This window comes from Ornithodoros turicata, chromosome 5, assembly GCF_037126465.1.
Source record: "Ornithodoros turicata isolate Travis chromosome 5, ASM3712646v1, whole genome shotgun sequence".
NCBI classification, from domain to species: Eukaryota; Metazoa; Arthropoda; class Arachnida; order Ixodida; family Argasidae; genus Ornithodoros; species Ornithodoros turicata.
Window position 1 is genome coordinate 83,281,167 of NC_088205.1, and position 18,910 is coordinate 83,300,076.

The 18,910-nt window shown below is 47.0% G+C and overlaps 2 protein-coding genes across 5 annotated transcripts; both read right to left on the reverse strand.

Moving 5' to 3' along the window:
* Positions 1-171: 171 nt before the first annotated feature.
* On the reverse strand, positions 172-4,295 carry LOC135396265 (uncharacterized). Its single transcript, XM_064627286.1, has 7 exons — positions 3,272-4,295; positions 2,983-3,194; positions 2,723-2,844; positions 2,277-2,632; positions 2,041-2,198; positions 1,837-1,980; positions 172-1,289 (listed from the first exon to the last, which is right to left on the reverse strand). The coding sequence occupies exons 1-7, from the start codon at positions 4,170-4,172 to the stop codon at positions 1,038-1,040; spliced, it is 2,145 nt and encodes a 714-aa protein (XP_064483356.1). The 5' UTR covers positions 4,173-4,295; the 3' UTR covers positions 172-1,037.
* A 1,323-nt stretch (positions 4,296-5,618) lies between these two features.
* On the reverse strand, positions 5,619-18,238 carry LOC135395048 (brain tumor protein-like). Of its 4 annotated transcripts, none has more exons than XM_064626232.1 (5): positions 18,137-18,238; positions 14,082-14,150; positions 11,983-12,207; positions 8,148-9,098; positions 5,619-8,064 (listed from the first exon to the last, which is right to left on the reverse strand). In XM_064626232.1, the coding sequence occupies exons 2-5, from the start codon at positions 14,109-14,111 to the stop codon at positions 6,877-6,879; spliced, it is 2,394 nt and encodes a 797-aa protein (XP_064482302.1). In that variant the 5' UTR covers positions 14,112-14,150; positions 18,137-18,238; the 3' UTR covers positions 5,619-6,876. The 4 variants fall into 4 exon arrangements, with proteins under 4 accessions (XP_064482302.1, XP_064482303.1, XP_064482300.1 ...); XM_064626233.1 differs by lacking the exon at positions 18,137-18,238 and adding an exon at positions 17,819-17,845; XM_064626230.1 differs by lacking the exons at positions 14,082-14,150; positions 18,137-18,238 and adding an exon at positions 13,774-14,034.
* Between the last annotated feature and the right edge of the window lie 672 nt (positions 18,239-18,910).

Below are 18,910 nucleotides of genomic sequence, written 5' to 3' on the forward strand. Positions count from 1 at the left end.
GAATTATGTACTCCCACTGACTGAAATTAAGCATATTAGGATATCACGTTAGTTTCATTGCTCACAGTTTCAAAGCGCGGGTGTTCCTTTTCTTTTCAGTTTGTCGTCAAGCTATATTAGATGGCATTTTAGGTCTTTAGCCACCAAAAATTCACTAGAAAGACATTGTCATACTACAGGTACTTTTATTCTGAAAACGCTTCCACTTCGTCAGGCAAACCCATAAAAAAAGCATCACAGCTGAGCAAGAATGCTAACGTATGTACATGAATCTCGGGAAGTGTACCTTCACAAACTAAAATCCATGAAGAGCAAATACAAGTGAACATTGCAAAGCACTGGGCACAAAGAAGATAGCTTATAAAAGGCGGCTTTGTTTAGATAACCTCAGCCTTGCCCTCTTTTCCTTCCGCGTTTGATTTACACCTTTTGCATAGAAGTGCAGCCTCGTTATGATATAGAACTTCGTTATTTTCTGAGTTAGCGACACTTGATGAATCTCGCATCCCACTGCTGGAATGTGCCCCCTTATACAATTGAGCACATCCAGTACACTCTCGGAGTTCAGCTCATGCAAACTAAAGACATTAGTGAAAGCCCCTTCAAGATACTCGATGAGTTTGTAAAACCTTTCCGTAACATATAAAAGGCCTCCACGGTCAATGGCTTGCGTAAAGCTGGAAGGATGGAGGGGGTCCCTTACAGGAGAATCCCTCAAACAAGAAGCGGAACATTCCGCACAGTTAAGAGTGGCAAGAGATTTCCTTGCTGTATACCCTGCAACATAATATATCAAGCGCGAGTCACTCTTCTGTTGAACACAGGACATGTGGTCAGAGTCCATCCTTTGTTGCACACAGTCCAAGTCTCCGGCATCCATGAGAGCATCCAGGTCTCCAGTTGATGAAGCTCCTTCTGCGGTGCTTAGAAGGGATGACACAATCCCCTCTGAAACTGCACATCCAACAGGAGATTTTGCCAAGTTATAAAAACTGAAACAGTTTGTTGCTACTAAAAACTGTGTTGGTGTTGGATGATCATTCGGTCCAAATGTCTGTCTGATTATGCCAAAAACACGTTCCAAACTGTCCTGGCTGAGTCTTGCGGTCATCAGATAGCGATAGCCATGAGATGATAAGTATTCCAGAAGGCTTGTAGTGCTCTTGAGGGTGACTCTCAGTCCTTCCGCAGTACTCTTGCTCAGGAACCCGCCACTTTTTGCATGTTGCTCCCAGACGTTCAAGAAGCTCAGGAACTCCTCTATGTAAGCTGCCTCCGAAGAGCGGAATCTAAGAAAACAAGAAAACAAAGAGGGTTATTAGTATATTCTTGCTCCTATGGCAGTGAAAGCAAGTTGACAATAATAATAAAGAAAAAGATCCTGAATGCCAAGCCTTCTTGGGACATCTCATTTGCAATGGGAATTTACCTCAGAGCATCACTACTGCACCTTGACGTCATGACCTTGATGAGTCTGTTAACGCGCTTGATAAAATTCTCTGTGGCTTCACAGCTGCCATACTGTTTTTCAATAGTTTGCCTGTACAGAGCAAGGCCCCGCAGCACCTCTTCGCTGAACAAGCGAAAAGCCAAGTTTACCCGCATCTTTTCAAATGCATTTGGGAATAGCACTGAGTGTGAAACATGAGGCATTGCCCTCAGTGTCAGAACGTTGGAATCGGCCTTCCAGGCAGCCTGGATGTGCTCTTTAATTACCTGTGTGCAAGACCCAAGCGCCCAAAACAGAGAATGAAAACAATGCTTCACTCCATATGGCGACAAAGTAATAATGGTCGGGAGAACCCTAAGCTTTTGTGGAGACAGAAAAGAGCATACCCTTCCATGTGGTGTATCAAAACCACACTTGAGCAGCATGTTTCGCAGACACTTGAGCAGGTGTGGGAAATCCGACACAAAATAAAGGAACCTGTTCAAGTCGACGGGGTGAGGAGCGCAGCACTTGATGTCGCTGGATGTAGCCTGCGAGGAATTAACACCAGGTTAATTTCAGAGCCGCGCTAGAGTATCACGCAAACGTACCTTAATGCCGAATCGTTTCCACATGCTCCGATTCCAGGCTGCCCCGTCACAACAGAGATAGTCAACCTTCAGGCCTGCCTGCTCACACTGTAGGATAGCATCAATAATGATCTTCGATAGGATATTTTCCTTCACATTTCCTGATGATGCAAAGACTCCTGTAATAATGATTAGAAAGGGGGTGTGATCCCTTTTGGCTCAAATGTGTAAAACCATTATCAGGTGTCATCACTCACCGACTATCTGTGTCCACTTCCCTGAAAATGGTTGGAAAAGCAGTACTAAACCGTGGTCAGCTGGAACAGCTTTGTCCTTTTCAGTTGTGAACTGACCCAGGTCAACAAAACCATCCAGTTTTCCTGATGACGTCACAGTGATGTTCTCGGACAGCTTCATTTCATCCAAAACGATCCCACCATGGCATTCAAATTCCTGCATTGTGGCAGTCTTTTTTGCAAGGGCAGAGAATAAGTTTGGGTTGAACCCAAATCCACTTTTATAGTTTTTCAAGTAGCTACGCAGTGTTGTGGGGCTAGGAAGGCACAGGATTTTATGTCGTCGAAGGTGCTCGTATAATCTAGGACTCTTCATCCTGGAGCAAAAAATGAGAAATGAAAATGAAGATCGCTAATTCTTCTACTCCTGACGCTATTACAAAACATGGAAACGATGTGGTTGTTACCTCATGATAATACATTCAAGAACCCAGTCCTTTGTGTATGGCATCCCTTTGTTGGACTTCCGCTGAGCTGACTGAAAGCAGTGTTTGACTGCCAGTTGCTGCTTGGGAGGTAGGTCTTTAATCTGAAAAGAATTATGTGGGCTATGCTTACATGCTCTTTTTGCATGTCTAACTGCTTTGCACAATGTTACACAACACAATATTCACAGAGCTTTCAAGTGCACATTGCTTTCATGTTACTATTCATGCGAATGCTTTACCTTGCTCTCAAGCACCGAAACCTCAGTTGCAGCTGTGTTTGCATGCAGAACGGATATATCCTCTTTCAGCTGGCGTACTTTCTTGTCCCTACGCATAAGGCGCTGCCTCATCATCTTAAGAGTGACGCCTTCACGTGCAACTTTTCCTCTTGCTTTGCACCTTTGTGTGAACAGCAACTTTCTTGCATACTTGCAATGAAGACACGCACTTCCTGTAAGCAATAGCAACGTGTAATTTAACGTGCCTTACACGTGGCAGAGGAACAACTCAGTGGCAGGTGAATCTTACCTTTTTCTCCAACAATCCGACTGCATTTCTTGCTGATTGCTTGACCGTCTCTGACACTCACAATGGTTGAGTTGTTGACATTGACAGGGACAAACTCATCTACTGCACCGCATCCAATGCAAAGCGTTAGTTCATCTGTCGTGTTGAGAAGACTCTGCAGCTCTTCTATGGTCTGTATGTCACAATTGTCATGAAGCTTCCCTTTCATATACCTCGCGCACTGTATAGTCTTCTCAGGAGAGCTTGTTTTGATGATCAGGAGCTTCTCGGTTAGAAGATCGTTACCTGCTTTGTTCAACACGGAGGTGGAGAGCACAGTGGTTTCGCCAAAATTGTGTCGCATCCATACACCAGATGGAAGTTTTAATGCAGCTACGTCAACGTTCACTGACGTTCGGTTACTTGTTTCGTCAGGCACATCCGTTTCATCGTAGTTCTCTCTGTTCAAAAGCACTGAGGGCACAGCGGCGACGTCAACAGTGTTATCGGTGCGTTGCCTTTTGCAGGGCTGTTGTTTATCACAGCCCTCTGAGTTGCGTTCCTTACGCTTTTGTGGAAGCTTCTTAGAGAGGTAGAATGGACAATTTGGAAAAATCGTTGGCACGGCATCTGGTTTGAGCCGGAGACGTTCCCTCCCCATTTGCACAACTTCTCCGTTTATCACAACACGTCCTGCGTAATGCCTATCGATGAAACGCTCGTCAAAGTGTAGTTCACATACCACAGAATTGGCCTCCAGTTCCTTGTCTTTGCGAGGTATATTTCTCTGCCATTGGACAAATAGCCCACTGTCTTTTGGCACCGAAAACAACGCACGCTTTTCCTTTGCAGATCGGTATCCACTTGTGCAACCAGTCACAAAACAGTGCCTTGCTCGGTATTTCTTACTTGCTTCGTTCATGTCGAGCACCGTCTGCCCGCCTTAGGCGTCGAATGCACCGTCCTCGTCTTGCACAAGCACGAGTACGGCAAAGAGAAGCTAAAACAGTCGAGAAACCTGTCACGACAACAACGTATACAAATAGCAGCGTCGCTTTATCTTAGCATCGCTATGACTGTCAGCGCACCAAGCGGTCGTCTTCCAAGCGAGGCTCGCATGCTGTAATGGGAAATGGCGGTCGCTCTTCACACCAGGTACATATTCTAGCCACCATACTGCAGCTCCATTTTGGTGTCATGGCAGCGCCACATATAAAACAGCAACCAATTAAAAAAAACATACTCATGTTTGATTGACAGGTTAAGCCTCCTCTCAATGTCATTCACATTCGATTTCAGCCACCACGTGCATCTCAGAGTAACAAGTTTGTTTTTCAGCTAAACTAAAATAATGAAGGATGAAGCGCCACAAAAACATTCCTAATTTATTTCGAGTTCTACTATATTTTGTCTTGACGAAGCAACCGTCGCTATTAGCGGTGTACAACATGGAGGAGGATTCCTCCGAACCTACCCAGTCCACAGTTTATTAGAACAAAAAATACTTTATTGAGTCGTGTGGTTGTACAAGAAGTTTCAACAGAGAAAAGAGATGAATTGAGGTCACACAAAGACAGCGCTCACATTCCAATGATTTGTGTGTCATGAGCAGAAATGAGCCGTAACTGGTGATGACATACTAGCATGTACTTTGTTCAAGACTCCCGATTGTCCGAGAGGTGCGAGCTCCACTGCCAGAGTATATAAAAAAATACAAAGATCGTTAACTGTCACTCATTACACAACTCTTCACTATACGAAACACTTCTAGGTATCGCACCAGATAGGAAAAAAAAAACATGCCAAGTATGAACAACGTCAGATCTGTGCAAAAGTGTTTAAAAGCAACAAGTTTAGTCAACGGGACCTTGGGCTGCGTCGTTTAAGTACTGTCGGCGCCTCAAAGACAAAAACATGGACCAGTACGGTCGAGACTGCAGCACAAACAATGCCGAAGGACCACTTGAGCATTATCGTTCCCCCATTTTTTTTCTAGTGGCTCCACCTGTGAGTAGCATATGTAATGACTAGGCACAAACAAGTCTGGTGCGGTAATGAAAGGCGGTGTCGCGGAAGAAACGGACAACACCAACAAACACTCCGGTGGTTGATATGAGCACGGATACACGGAAACACGAACAAAACCACCAACAGTATAGGTAGACCAAAAAATGCAGTTGTGTGTTTTTGTACTACAAGTTCCTCCCATAACAAAGCGTGGAAGCCCCAGCACCTCCGCTATCATCAAACAAAGAGAAATCTTTGGGTCTTGCATAGTGTCCCGGTTTGATGCGCTATCGTTGACGATATGTCCGAGTGCAAACCAAAGAGTTAGAGCTCTCTCTCTAGAAGCACGAGAGACCATGTATTTTCCCAAACAACAAAAATGTCTTTTATTTTCCACACTTGTCAGAGCTGCCTCCACAAACAAAGGGTCAAAACAATACAAAAAATTCCCATTCACTTTCATAAATACCACAACAGAGACCCCCAGAGACAAATTATAAAACCCAAAGGAACAATGCTAAAACATCTAACCGTTCTTCTTGTAAACAAAGAAAAATTATTTAAAACCTCTAAAAACACAACTCAAAACCATAAATAAGGGGAGGGAGTGGGGGAGTATATAATGGAGAGGCGGGACCGCGCCAGCGGGGTCGCCAGCTCGGACGACAAAAACGGTATTGACTAGCTGTATACAAAGTCTACTTAAAAATACCTTAAAAACACCTCAGAAAAAGAAACTTAACAGTGACACACATACAAAAGGGGTATCGAGGGGTCGCCACCTCGGAAAAGCTCCATCCAGTGGGTACACGGCCAAACCATCCATGATGAGTTTTCATTTTTTGTTTTTATGTATATATAAATACCAAGCAGTAAAAACACTTTCTGCCAACAAACATCTGGCATCACAACTGCATACATACACACGCACACAGACTCTTTAAAAAAGGAGCAACGCCACTCTTTCTCTTTTTTTTTTTTCAATAAAAAGAAGACAACTTGGGCCCGGGCACGGAAAAATTGGACCCTTTCTCTCTTTGGCATTGAAAAACTCCCGAGTGGTGACAAAAACCTGTGACTAGGACCACAGAATGAGAGGGAGGGACACGCCCCTTCGCAAAGTCTGACAGGATTGGTCAGGTCCAGGCCGATACCCGGACAGCCGAAAACGTGGACTTGTGGACGATTTTGCGCTAACATTTACGCGCGACAGGAACAAAGCTTTATCATCCTCAAGATATTCAGCCTCTTTCCTGGGGGGGGTGAACAGACCTTGAACAGCTTAGTCATTGGTCAAAAACAGCACAGCCAATGCCAGCGCTCCCCAAGACGCTCGGATCCAGACAAGTTGAGTGTTTATAAGCCAGTTAATGAGCCACGATTGGTTCTAAGAGTTCCATTTGTAAGACTCCTACAGAATCCTGCGCTTTTTGCGAAGAAGCGATCCTCCCTACAGGCAGCTGCACAACACAAACCATATTATATCGTCTGGCTCCGGAAACAACGAGCCACAGGCGTAATAATGTGTATAAATAGGTATATTAAAAAACCAGCAACATGGGCAGGTGAATAACTTAAGTAGACCAAGTAAAAAAAAAAAAAAAAGAACTGGGAGGAGATCAGAGTGGCGGACCAGGCGGCAGCTGCACGTAGCGGTAGACGTAGAGGCGATAGTCCTTGCTGGCAAGCACAACGGAACCGTCGTCCATGAGTGCCACGTCAAAACACTGGGCATGCTTCACCTTGGACTCGAGGGCGTTCACCAGTTGGCCCTCCTGGGTGAAGACTGTGACGTTGAAGTTGTTGTGGTTGTCCGCCACCAGGATCTCCCCGCTCTGGTTCATGCACACGCCAATGGGGTAATTGGTGAGCCCCTCGCCCCCGATCTGTCGCAGGAAAAGCCCCTCGTAGTTGAACACTTTGACACAGTGTGCACGGTTGTCAGAGATGAAGATCTCCTGCCGGTCATTGACCACCACTCCGTTGGGGAACTCGAGGTGTTTGGAGCAGCCAAACTTGTGGAGGACGTTGCCCGCCTGGTCGAAGATTATCACGCGCATCACCTTGCACTCCACCACCACCACGCGACCCTTTGGGTCCACGGCGACACCACGTGGGTGCTGCAGGATCACTGCTCCAAACTTGCGCACAAACTGACCGTACTGGTTGTAGATCTGGATCTGGTGGGTGGGCGAGCGCTCCGTCACCACTATGTCGCCGGAGCTGCGCACGACGGCGACCCTGTTGGGGTAGAGGAGCTGGCCGTCCCGCTTCCCACACTCACCAAACTGGAATTTGAAGCGACCCTCCCGGTCAAAGATCTGGATGCGGTGATTGTTGGTGTCCGCAACCACGATGTCGTTTTGGGCGTTCACCGCCACTCCCGAGGGCTCGGTGAACTGACCTTCCATGACCCCAAACTCGCCAAATTTACAGTGATAGATCATCTTCTGGCGCTTGATCTGGGACTTGAGGGGGTACGGAAGAGGCGTCGTCACCGTTGGGCTGCTTCCGTACCGGCACGCGAGCTCGGTCAGGGTGTCCCCAGTGTCACTGCCATTCTGAAAGACGTCTCCTCCTCCGCTGGACCACTTCTCATATCCAGGTGGATCAGCAGCTGCTGGAGTGGCAGTGGTAAAAGGACCGAGGCTGTGGGCGGAGCCCAAACGCTTAGAGAGGGCACTTGACTCAAATGGATGGTGTCCGTTCTGGTGGACGATGCCGTTGGGGCGGGCAATGGGAGCCGGTCTCGGAACCGTGTCTGACGCCCCCTGGCGGATGTAGCCAAACGTATTGCGTACCCCAACCTGTAAAGAACCGGTTGTGTTTGGAGGGGTCGTGTATTAGGTGCAAAGCAAAACGGCAACTGGTGTAATGAAAGGCTACCTACCTGAATAGCTTGATAGTTTGAAACAAACTCGAGATCCATGTTGTGTAGGCTGGACTCTGGGCGAAATGTAAGGAATGCTTGGAGCTTGGCATCCAGTAGCTGCTTAAAGACGAGGGCCTCTGTACTGGTTGAGTAACGCGTCAGACGCTCCATGAAAGTGCACGCCTGCTGTAGCCGATCAATTGTCTCTTGCACCTTCTGTCCTAGCAGCCCCAATGACACCATCTTGGCATTGTAGACGTTCTCAAGCTCACGCAACGTCTCCTGTCGCCGTTCCTCTAACATAGATCGGTAGAACTGGAAAGTGTCTGCCACTTCTCCCTGCGCGCGATGGTAGTGTGCCTGCAGTCTTCCGGACACCTGCTCTAGCGTCTGCAGGGCGGCCCGCAGGTCATGGGAGCGGACGCGTCCCTCCTCCAGAAGTCGACCCAGTGCTTCCGCTTGCCTGGGAGCCGCGTCTCCCAGTGCCTCCAGCTCGTGGAGGGCTTTCGGATGGTCGAGCAATGTGCACTCCTTGCAGGCGGGTACGCTGCACGATCGACAGAAGTAGCGCAGGGCCTCGCCCCTGTGGCGGGGACATGCCACGGGCTTGTCCCGTATTCCCCCCCCATCACGGTTCTGTAGTTCTCCCAGAGTGAGCACACGGTGGCCCTCGAAACAGTGCATGAACTGGTGGGCCATCACACAGTTGGGGCAGAGGAAGTTTGCACAATCGAAGCAGCGTGCCACTGCGCTTGACTCCTTGCTCTTGCAACCTGTACAGCTGAGAGATGCACCTTCCAAGGCAGCAGCCTCCAGGACATTGGCCACTGCGTAGTCCGAGGGAAGACCCGCAGCGCCCTGTGCACCCAGGGGTGTGTCTTGGCCACACTGCACACAGCGCACTTTGTCTGCATTCTCCTGCTCCTTCTCTAGGCAAGGTTGGCAGAATGTGTGGAGACAGTGAAGAACCTGAGACACATGGACGACATTAGCAAGTAGGCATCACCACCACACTCCTTGTCTTGCAGGCCATGACCCTTAGAACAATCAGGGGCGTGGTCAACATCTGCTCAAATTCGTAACAGCTCAGGCCTTTCAAGTCCTATACAGTACTCTACCATCAGACAGAGAAATGTCCAAAGATCAAAGTGCCAAAGTGTGGGTGTGAAATTGAGTCACACGAGTCAGAGGACAGTCAATGTGTGTCAACTAGGGTTCCCGGTGTTTACATTCTCTAAGGTACCAAGAGACCCCGTTATTTCACTATGCCAGTTCAATCTTGTACTACTGTAATTTGGTTTGACATTCATGTTGGCCGCGTTTCGGCAGCTCTCAAAAATTATAAACGCCGAAAACCCTAGTGTCAACATAACTGCTTATGGACCCTCATATGACCTTGCTTGTTTACTCATCACAAATAGATGACTACATACATTTTGCACATCTCATGTGCCCTTCGAGAACCAGGATGCAGTGATGGGCAAAGTACCTCAAGTAAGGTACAGTAAACCCTCAATTTATGAACGGCGTCATGAGGAACCAAACCTTTTCCGCGTATTTACCCCTCGGGTTTATGAACCCGCGATATCCCAACCCTAAACGAATTTTCGGGGAACGCACCACAAAAACGCGCGTCCGGACCTCAATTTATGAACCGGGTTTTTGACGGGGAATACTGGGATCGCGTCAATAACGCCGAACAAAGAATGAAGGTCAAGCAGCTGTGCAGTGTCCCACAAGAATTACAGGAGGTGACTCATCTGTTTTGCGAGTGGAAAAATTTGTACTTCCCGGATGACCTGTGGCGGCTGAGCGGCCGTCAGTTTCAATCATGTATAGAACGTGGAAACACTTTATGGCTCCAACAGAAACTCTCTGGCTCTGGCAAGAGAGGCTCTATGGAGAAGAGAGAAAGCGATCAGCTCTAACAGCTGGTGACAAACAGGATATTTGCCATTGGAAACAGTCTCACCCCTCGGCTAACATGAATACCGTCCTAGATTAGATTCACCGAGAATGTGGAAATAAACGTAATCTATTGCGCTTCCTGTTGCGTTTCAGCCCATTTTTCTTCGGCGCACCTTGCACCTCAATTTACTTATTATTTTTCGAGAAACGAAGGGTGTTCATAAATCGAGGGTTCACTGTACTTTCAAAATATGTACTTGAAAAAGTAAATGCGGTAAAAAATCTTGCCGGCGCTAAATACTTGAAGTATAAAGTACAGTCGACACGCGTTCATATGACACTCGTTAGTAAGACATCATCGACACTTTTCTGGGGCACCGTTTGTTCCCAATGGAGGTCCTGTATAAAGGCCCCTCGATAATCCGACCATGATGAACAAACCGGGGAACGAACTGGGGAGAACACGTGTATTCTTCCCCTATTATTGTGACCGTCCACCACAGACATCCTCCTGACCCAAAAGTCCAGCGGCCCTGGGAAAGTGCACGCACAGTGAACGCTAAAGTCACGACCCCCGCTACTACCGATTCATCCTCCTCACCCACAACTCCAGTGGTCCAGGGATCACATATGCACAGTATGTATTTGCCATCACCCGTGCAATGGAGTCCGCGGAAAAGCTACCGTATGGAGTTTTTCTATGCAGACTGATTTCACTGACGATGCAACTGATTTCTTTCGTCTATAAATTGTAAACAAATTGTAAGGTTGTAAAGAATAAATTGTCGGTAAAATAAAATAAATACGTAAATAAATTTTTAAAAAACTAAAATACTGTGCCTGCAATATCTGCGTCTTCAATAAATGAGACAGACTTCCCTCATGAAGGGCTTACCTGGATCCGTGTTGCTCGTTAATATGACAATTCGTTTTATGACCAAAATCCCCGGGAACGGCCTCGGTCATATTTATGAGGGTTCATTGTAGTGAGAAATGTACCCGAACTGCTTATTACAAATACAACACAGTTTTCAAGTGGCACCTTTTACCTCTTCACGGAGACTAGTATGCACATAAATACGTTCAAATCACGACCTACTAGATTATAACGACCATGTCACAATCAGCAAACCCTATGAGGTGCCTGTCCGCACGATCCGCCAGGGGCGCAACTGACGCGCCCTGGCAGACTGGCGCACGATTGGACGACGGAAATAGCTCCTATGAAAACGCGTAGAATGATGATAATAATCAACCTCAGAATTAAACATCTGTGGAAGTCCACAGCTTGTACAGAAATACTAAGGTAAGCTGAAGTGCAAAGTATTGTAGAAGTTGAGGAAGCAATAACAAGGACGATCAGAAGCGCCACCGCTGCCTTCCAGAAATGCGGCGCATGGGAGGGGTGCGCCTAATGTGGTCGTTATAATCTAGTAGGTCGTGGTTCAAATACAACCTCTCAGGCAATCCACACAGAGAGCAAACAAACGTGGAAGATGACGCTTAGGCGTGCTAATTTATCGGCTCCGGTTGGATTGGGAATTGGCTAAGATGCACAGTGCTGCGAAGAGCACCGTTAACACTGTGGTGGAGGGTCGAATGTGGTGCCAACTGTCCTGCAGTGAGCTAGCAAGGCTTACAGAAGGACACCTCAACCGAAAGTACAGCAAAATGTAAAAGTAAAGTATTATTTGGCAGAGTTACTTAAGTAAAGTAAAAGCACCCCAAAAAAGTACTTGAAGTACTGCCCATCACTGCCTGTATGTTGCACCCCAACTAGAACATGATGTAAGACAAGTATTTTCCGTCTGCACAGCATTTCAGATGGTGCAAGATACAAAACCAATACTCAGACACTCGTTGTAATAACTTTTAAATTTAAGATTCAGCTCAAGACGCTGCCAGTGAGGAACACAAAGAGGAACAAATTGGTGGTTTCCAGTACCTTGGGTATGGTGAAAGTATCGTGGCAAATTGGGCACTGAGTACTGACGTTCGTCGTCGATGCATTGCTTGGCGGCGATGCCGAGTCGGCCGAGGGGCTGCCACCGCTGTCAGCCAACGAGCTGGGTGCGGTAAACGCATCTGCAGCTGCAGAAGACGCCGGTGATCCCATTCCGGACGCCGCCGTACTGCTCGTGGTCGGGCTACTGCCCAGGGACAGCTGCACCTACACGCCGAAAAAAGTCAAAACAAATACCCTAGCGTCTTCGTGTGTCAACGTACAAACTTGTCAAGTACGAAAAACTGTGCGGCCGGTCCAGCAGCAGCTCTGCGAAACATTGAAAAACTTTTGGCGTCCGGCGCACGAAAGCAGCAAGATCAACCGCTGCCGTTGGGCCACTGTTTGAACGGCCGCTCTTTGGCCGGTGCTCGAGCGCGCCTCTTCTTCTAGCGCGCGCCACATCTCGGACATCAAAACAACGCCGTCCCCTTTGCGCTGTTACACTCACGTTGAAATTCCTACGCAAAATCTGAAAAGCCGCAAACCCCCGAAACAAGGGGACAGCACACTGGCACTTACGACGCGTCCACGAAGCATACGACACAATCGCGCTACCCGGATGTGATGCGGCACGCCGTTCAGTCCAAAATCGTCTGCACCCGTATTTTGGCCATATGAAAGAGTTTCGTCACAGTTTCGATATGCTAACCCCACAGCTTCATAGACAAAGCTACATTTTACAAAGATTATGACGAGTTCTGTCGTGCTTGACGTGACACTACGGTGGCCTCAGCTTTTTAGAAGCAAAATAAAATTTCAACTAAAAAAAAAAACGAAAAACTTCACTGTGCAGCCGAAACTTCTGTGATGACCTAGAGGTGCATCTCGGGATACCTCCGTCGAATTTCCCAAATTTTGGCACTGCCTGTCGGCAAGGCACAAAAAAGGCTTTGCATTTCTCAGTCCATAATAAACAAGCCTCAACATGGGCGAACACGAAGAATACGCGATGCCCAGGCTTGTTTGCACTGCTTGGAGTTTGTCCACCAGCTGGCCTGCATTGTATCTATCATTTCTAAGTGTACAACAACAAGAACAACTTTATTTCAAGTTGTTGTTTAAGTGTACGTGCATATTTATAATTATTAGAGAAATACATAAGAGCACAGTCCTTTATCTGATTTTGTACTCCAGAAGCGTTCTGGCTGTTTTCTTTAATCGACACCCTTGCTGGCGTCCTGTTCCTGGAAACACTCACAGACAGGCTAGGGAAAGCGACTAGGGAGCGCTTTGTTGTGGTGCATGCCCAAGTTCAAGGGCAGAGTCGTCTGTGTGCGGTGAACGCTCGGCAGACGCCAACGATCGATGCGTGCCGACGACCTCTTGGCAGACCTCCTTTTCCGGTTCGGGGTCAGACGGCCGGTTTTCTTGCAAGCAGATATTTCGCCCACCATTATGCCTTTTGTTCGCCAGCCTGCTACTTTGGATACAGATCATAACCACGTCGGCCGAAGTGAAATCACGAATCGAGAGCTGCATATGGTAACTCGTTTACTTTTAAAACCCCGACAAGATGACACAACATGTCCCAAACAAACAGGCGTTCCGGCCAGACTGTCTCGGTTTAACAGCCGCTGTAGCAGCCAGTAGGAACAAAGCATGGGCGCGGGTTGACACATGATGCTCCTCCAAACGAGATAGTTTGGTCAAAATCTTGACCTATCAGCGCGCGTGACAGACGACAGAAAGGATCGACGGGCCCGACCTGCTTTAAACAGAAAGGGGGCTTACCATGAGTTCGGATTCCGCGATCATCCCGTTCTCGGGCGATCCGTCGCACAAAACGCACATGCGGCCTGTTTTCAGTGCGTGGGCCAGCTACCGAGGAACTGCCTCGCACCACTGTTTCCAAGACACGCATAAAATGTCCGTACAAACAAAACAGCCAACAACGCAGACAGACACAACTGTGCGCCGGTAACTCGCGGAGGCCGAGAAAGGGACGCGTCCGTCACGTGACTGGAAATGACGTCATCGCCTAGGGAAAGTCCTGGGGACGCGCGCTCCCCGGCGGGCACTGGAAAAGGTGGCAGACTTACAATTTCTCGAACTTCGAGCAGGGCTTCCATCCTTGAGATTATGTCCTCCTGGTCACGTCACATAGATACCTGGTAAAAAAAAATTCACGTAGAAAAATTACCGTCGACGTTTGTTGACGCTGGTTTGTTCGTGCAAGTTGTTTCTCAACCCCTCGCAACACTAAATTGAAATTTTGTTTGTGTTTGTCTGTTATTGTCCCTACCTCGTCTCGGGTTTTCAAGTCATGAAATTTTGTAGTCGAGGCGCGCAATTCGTTTACTCATACAGGAATATCTGCCTCTTTCTCTGGACAAACAACTTTTCAATCTGAAGGGGTGGTTACTGCCATCTGCTGCATTCGTTACTCGCAGATTTCAACGGACGGCTGCTCTTGACGAAGGTTGTGATAATCGAATAAAACAGCTCTGTCGCGATATTTGGCATTTGAAGGCCCAGCTGTCATTAACAGAGGGACGAGAAAGAGGAGGAGGCATCGTTGCAGACGACAAGGCTGTTACTTCGGTTACTTCCGCGGGGACGTCTGCAGTATTCAAATCGAAAGTAAGACATGCTTGCCCAGTCGTAAACGTGTTGAACGTGCGAATGTTCATGTCTAGTGTATTGGTCTACACAGTGAGTGTCGCGAATACCACCCCCCTAACGCATGGCCCATACGAATGACCATATGATCTTTTTTATTTATACACCCCAATCACTCGGGGTCTGGTGGGGGAGCTACAAAAGGAGACCACCTGGCTTTGGCCGTTGGACCGTTATGTTGCAGCTGCAAACCCTCTTCCTTTGTGATCACGATCATAGGAAGGGTCACGTTCGAGAACGCAGGTCAAATATCGCCAGTTATTCAGTATTTTCTGCTCCAGGAATAATGTGTTTTTCTCGCCACGAAATATTAGTCGTATTCGTTTTTGGTCTAAACGGGGAACGGTAACGGGCGTATGTTCGTTACCGTTTCTATTCACGTCACCGCAGTACTTTCGTTGCAGTTTTCCCCATTTCTGGTACCTGCCTGTCCCTTTACTGTTTCCGATAATGACTGTCAGCATCCCCGTTTTACCCGCGTTGCTCCGGGGTCACGCGGCACGAGTCGTTTCGCTTCCCGTAGATCCGTAAATTTATGAGGATTTAGAAAATTGTATACGAAACATGCGTTCATCCCGCAGAGCGCTCACCTGAAATTCCGAGTCCAGTGACTCAAAATGGGCTTAACAACGCATATGTCGTTATCGATAGCAAACGGTATTGCCATGAGATAAACTGATGTTCTGAGGCTGGAACAACATAGAAGGGACAGATACAAACAAAGCCTCAAATTGCCTAAGAAATCAACGATGAAAGATGAAAGTCACTGAAAAGGTGAGCCAGCTGTAGGGATCGAACCCACATCTTCAATCGAACCCACAATCGAACCCACCGCGGCAATCCAGAAGATGTGGGTTCGATCCCTACAGCTGGCTAACCTTTTCAGTGACTTTCATCTTTCATCGTCGATATTGCCATGCCGCGGTGAAACGAAAAATGGGTTGCGCGCATCCCTCGTGCCGTGTGTATCATGAAGAGTTATGCAAACTGGAACCAACGACGATGCATCCTGAAGGCCCCGTATTGCTCTCGTTTACTATTCAGGGCATATGTTACAGGGGATTGAGTCACAAGGAAAAAAATCACTCATCAAGGAACAGCAATAGCCATTACCCCAATTCAATACCAGTCCATCATTTTCGTTTATCTTTCCGGAAATGGAAGAACATGGTATGTGTTACCGTTATCATACACTGCTTCACTGATTCAGGCATCATCTAATATGCTTTCTCGTATTGCTTTTAAAGAACAAATTTTGTCGACATTATTTGATGGCGTTATAAACGGCCAGGATAAATGGTACAAATATGAAATGCACGGGGCTTATTTAGAGCGGGAAGAATGTTCTTCAGGAAGACCACTGTAAAGTCCTAGTTCCATTTCCATGATTTCCGAGTGCACCGATAGGGCATCTAGATAAAGCTTGCACACAGATTGGGAGAAATGAGCCGCTATCAGTAAATAAGTCCAGGATGGTTGTGGCAAGTACACCCTAAATGAACCCCAAAATAGATAGTGTTTCACAGAAGATAGGCTTCATGTCAAAGCTGTCTACATCATTTAAATCTGAATAAAAGCGCACCCCTTCTGGTTATTGTATTCAACTTTAGAAACCATTAGATGTTGGAAAACTATCTCTATGAAAGCTTTCTCTAGTTTTGTCTTTTTTTTTTCAGCCCATATCCCTAACTTCCCTCCCCACCTGAGTACACGAGCCTTTATTTTCTGTACCTGGCAGCCCTTTGGATTTTTGTTCACTAATTTTACCACAGGGAACTGCTTCAACGCTACATTGCATATGTGCACATGTCAATGTATGTGACAGAATAACCCCTCTGCTAAGAGCAATATGGTATTCCATATGTCACGTATATCTAAACACATTACAGGCTTTCTGCGCAAGTTATGCGATAGCTTTCTTCAAGAATAGTGTGTCGCGGATACTTCGGTGTACATCTGCCTGTCATCACCCGTGAAAGGTAGTGTCTTGGACAGGAAGAAGCTGCTGGAAGACACTAGAAACTCCTTGATGCAAACAGGGTGGAAAAAAAATAAAAAGCCTCAAATCAATCGGTACTAATGGCACGTGCACAATTCTGTGCCTAACTCTAATGTGTATGCCAGGAGTATCACTAAGGGTACGTTTAGTTGCATGAATTTTGTTTGCTGAGGGCAACTTTTCTTTAAGTAAGGAAAATCTATTAACGGAAAAAGTAAGGCCGGTTGGTAGAACTCCATTTCTTAGCGACAATAAATAGGGACACTCGGTTAGAACAGAATAGGAAAGACGAGGTCGCAAAGGTCGCTAGGTCCTATTCTGTTCTAACCGAGTGTCCCTATTTATTGTCGCTAAGAAATGAAAATCTATTACTTCATGTAAACATATTCATCGACACAGTCACTATATTTGTTTGCTACAAAACACGTTCATACCATATCTGCCATTCATGCACAGAGAAACACGAGCCATTACCTACATGTGCCATAAGAGAAACAAGTTCATCACATATCTGGTGTCATCCTGCACTGCACTGTGTGTAGTTTTATTATGCATACAAAATATCGTAATGCTCCAGTTCATCAAACTTCAGACGGACCTGCAATGTCTCCTACATTTAATGCGAATATGAGTGCTCAATTTTATGCCCTCCAACATCTGCTCAGCACAAAATAGCTTCAGCTGTACTGTATATGGAACTGTTTTGGTTCTTCGAAAATTGCCTTTGTTCCTTGTAATGACGGAACATGCAACTGTTTTAAGATAAAAAAATTTTAAATATCTTCCAATTTCCGATACTGGCGTGTATGTGACACGATGTCGGAAACCCTTTATCAAAATGTAAATCCCAAGCGGGTATATGCTTCTGAACCGTTTTCTCATAATCCAGCTGTCAAGAAACTTGCGATAGGACAGCTATAAGTCTGGCAGACGGTAACAACACAGGGAAAAGCAGCAAGCAACCGCTTTTGAAACAACGCTAACGCCAGAAACGTTACGGAGCATCGCTCTTTGTGTTATTGTGCGGGATATTCACCTTTGCGGCTGCTTCGGCCAGGATGACGTCACCATAGATTTCCCGCGTTCGAATCACACGAACATACAACAGAAACAATTTGAAACAAATGGCACGTGCGACGGCAGACGAGATTGACTCACTTGTCACTTTGACTGTTTTATCACGACGAGTGTTCCACGGGGACGCGTTGTGGAATCAGACTCCATATCGCCAAGTCGTCTCGTCGTGGGAACGGAATAAAGCTCGATTTCAAAGCAGACAACATATCTGTCAATACCGCGGACGATTTCAATAACATTACGCCATATTGAGAGGCGACGCACTGACAAAGGGCGTGCACGCCAACTGCAAGCTCGCACTCCGTCGGCCTTCGAAAGGTCGAAAGCTCGTGACAATAACCTCAGATAACAGCAGCCTTTCCAACAGGCTTCCAGCGATGCAGTGAAAGATGTACTCACCTGGTTAGGCGCCAACGAGACTTTGGTTACTGCATCTCGAGCCTACATGTGCGCTGCTACCTACCCGCCATTTTTGAGATGACAGTCTACAGGCAAAACAAGCAGAGCCGGCAGAGCACAGAGCCACCGGTTCGAGTAGAGGGCGCTGGCGCGGCTGACGGTACGCGGAGAGTTCAGAGACCGGTTCGTCTGTTCGTTGGCAGAGAGATATCCTTCTTTTCCTTCTTGTCACTTTTTATTCGCCTGCGGAAAGGGGCATGATTCTCACGTTTGCCGTTTTCGAAAGCGGAAATATCCCAGAACATGAATGAGAAGTCTGACCGTCCGCGGGGTATGCGAGGGTATGCGAGACATGGCAATGTACGAAATGTATGCAACTTGCCTTTAATGGGGACTTATACCCGTTATGTAAAATACACACGGTGAGAACATGTTTACGCGTGTTTGGGAGTGCCCATACATATTCTGAACAAGTCGATATATGTAAACAGCCATACACCCCACCACGACACACGCATTCATCCGACTTGACCAACGTCCGGCTACGGCTATTACCCATCTCACGCAGCGGAACAGATAGAATTGACGCTGAACACGTCCTAATTAGCTGGTACGTGTTCAGGAGCCCCTGTCCGTATAGGCACTCCTTTTTCCTTTCTCTTTAATGGCATAACTCTACTTGCGAGTTAATTCGGACGACAATTTGCGTACGATTACCCGCGAAAATCAAGAAAATCCGAGAGCAATCTTGGACGTCACATACCGTGTTGTTGT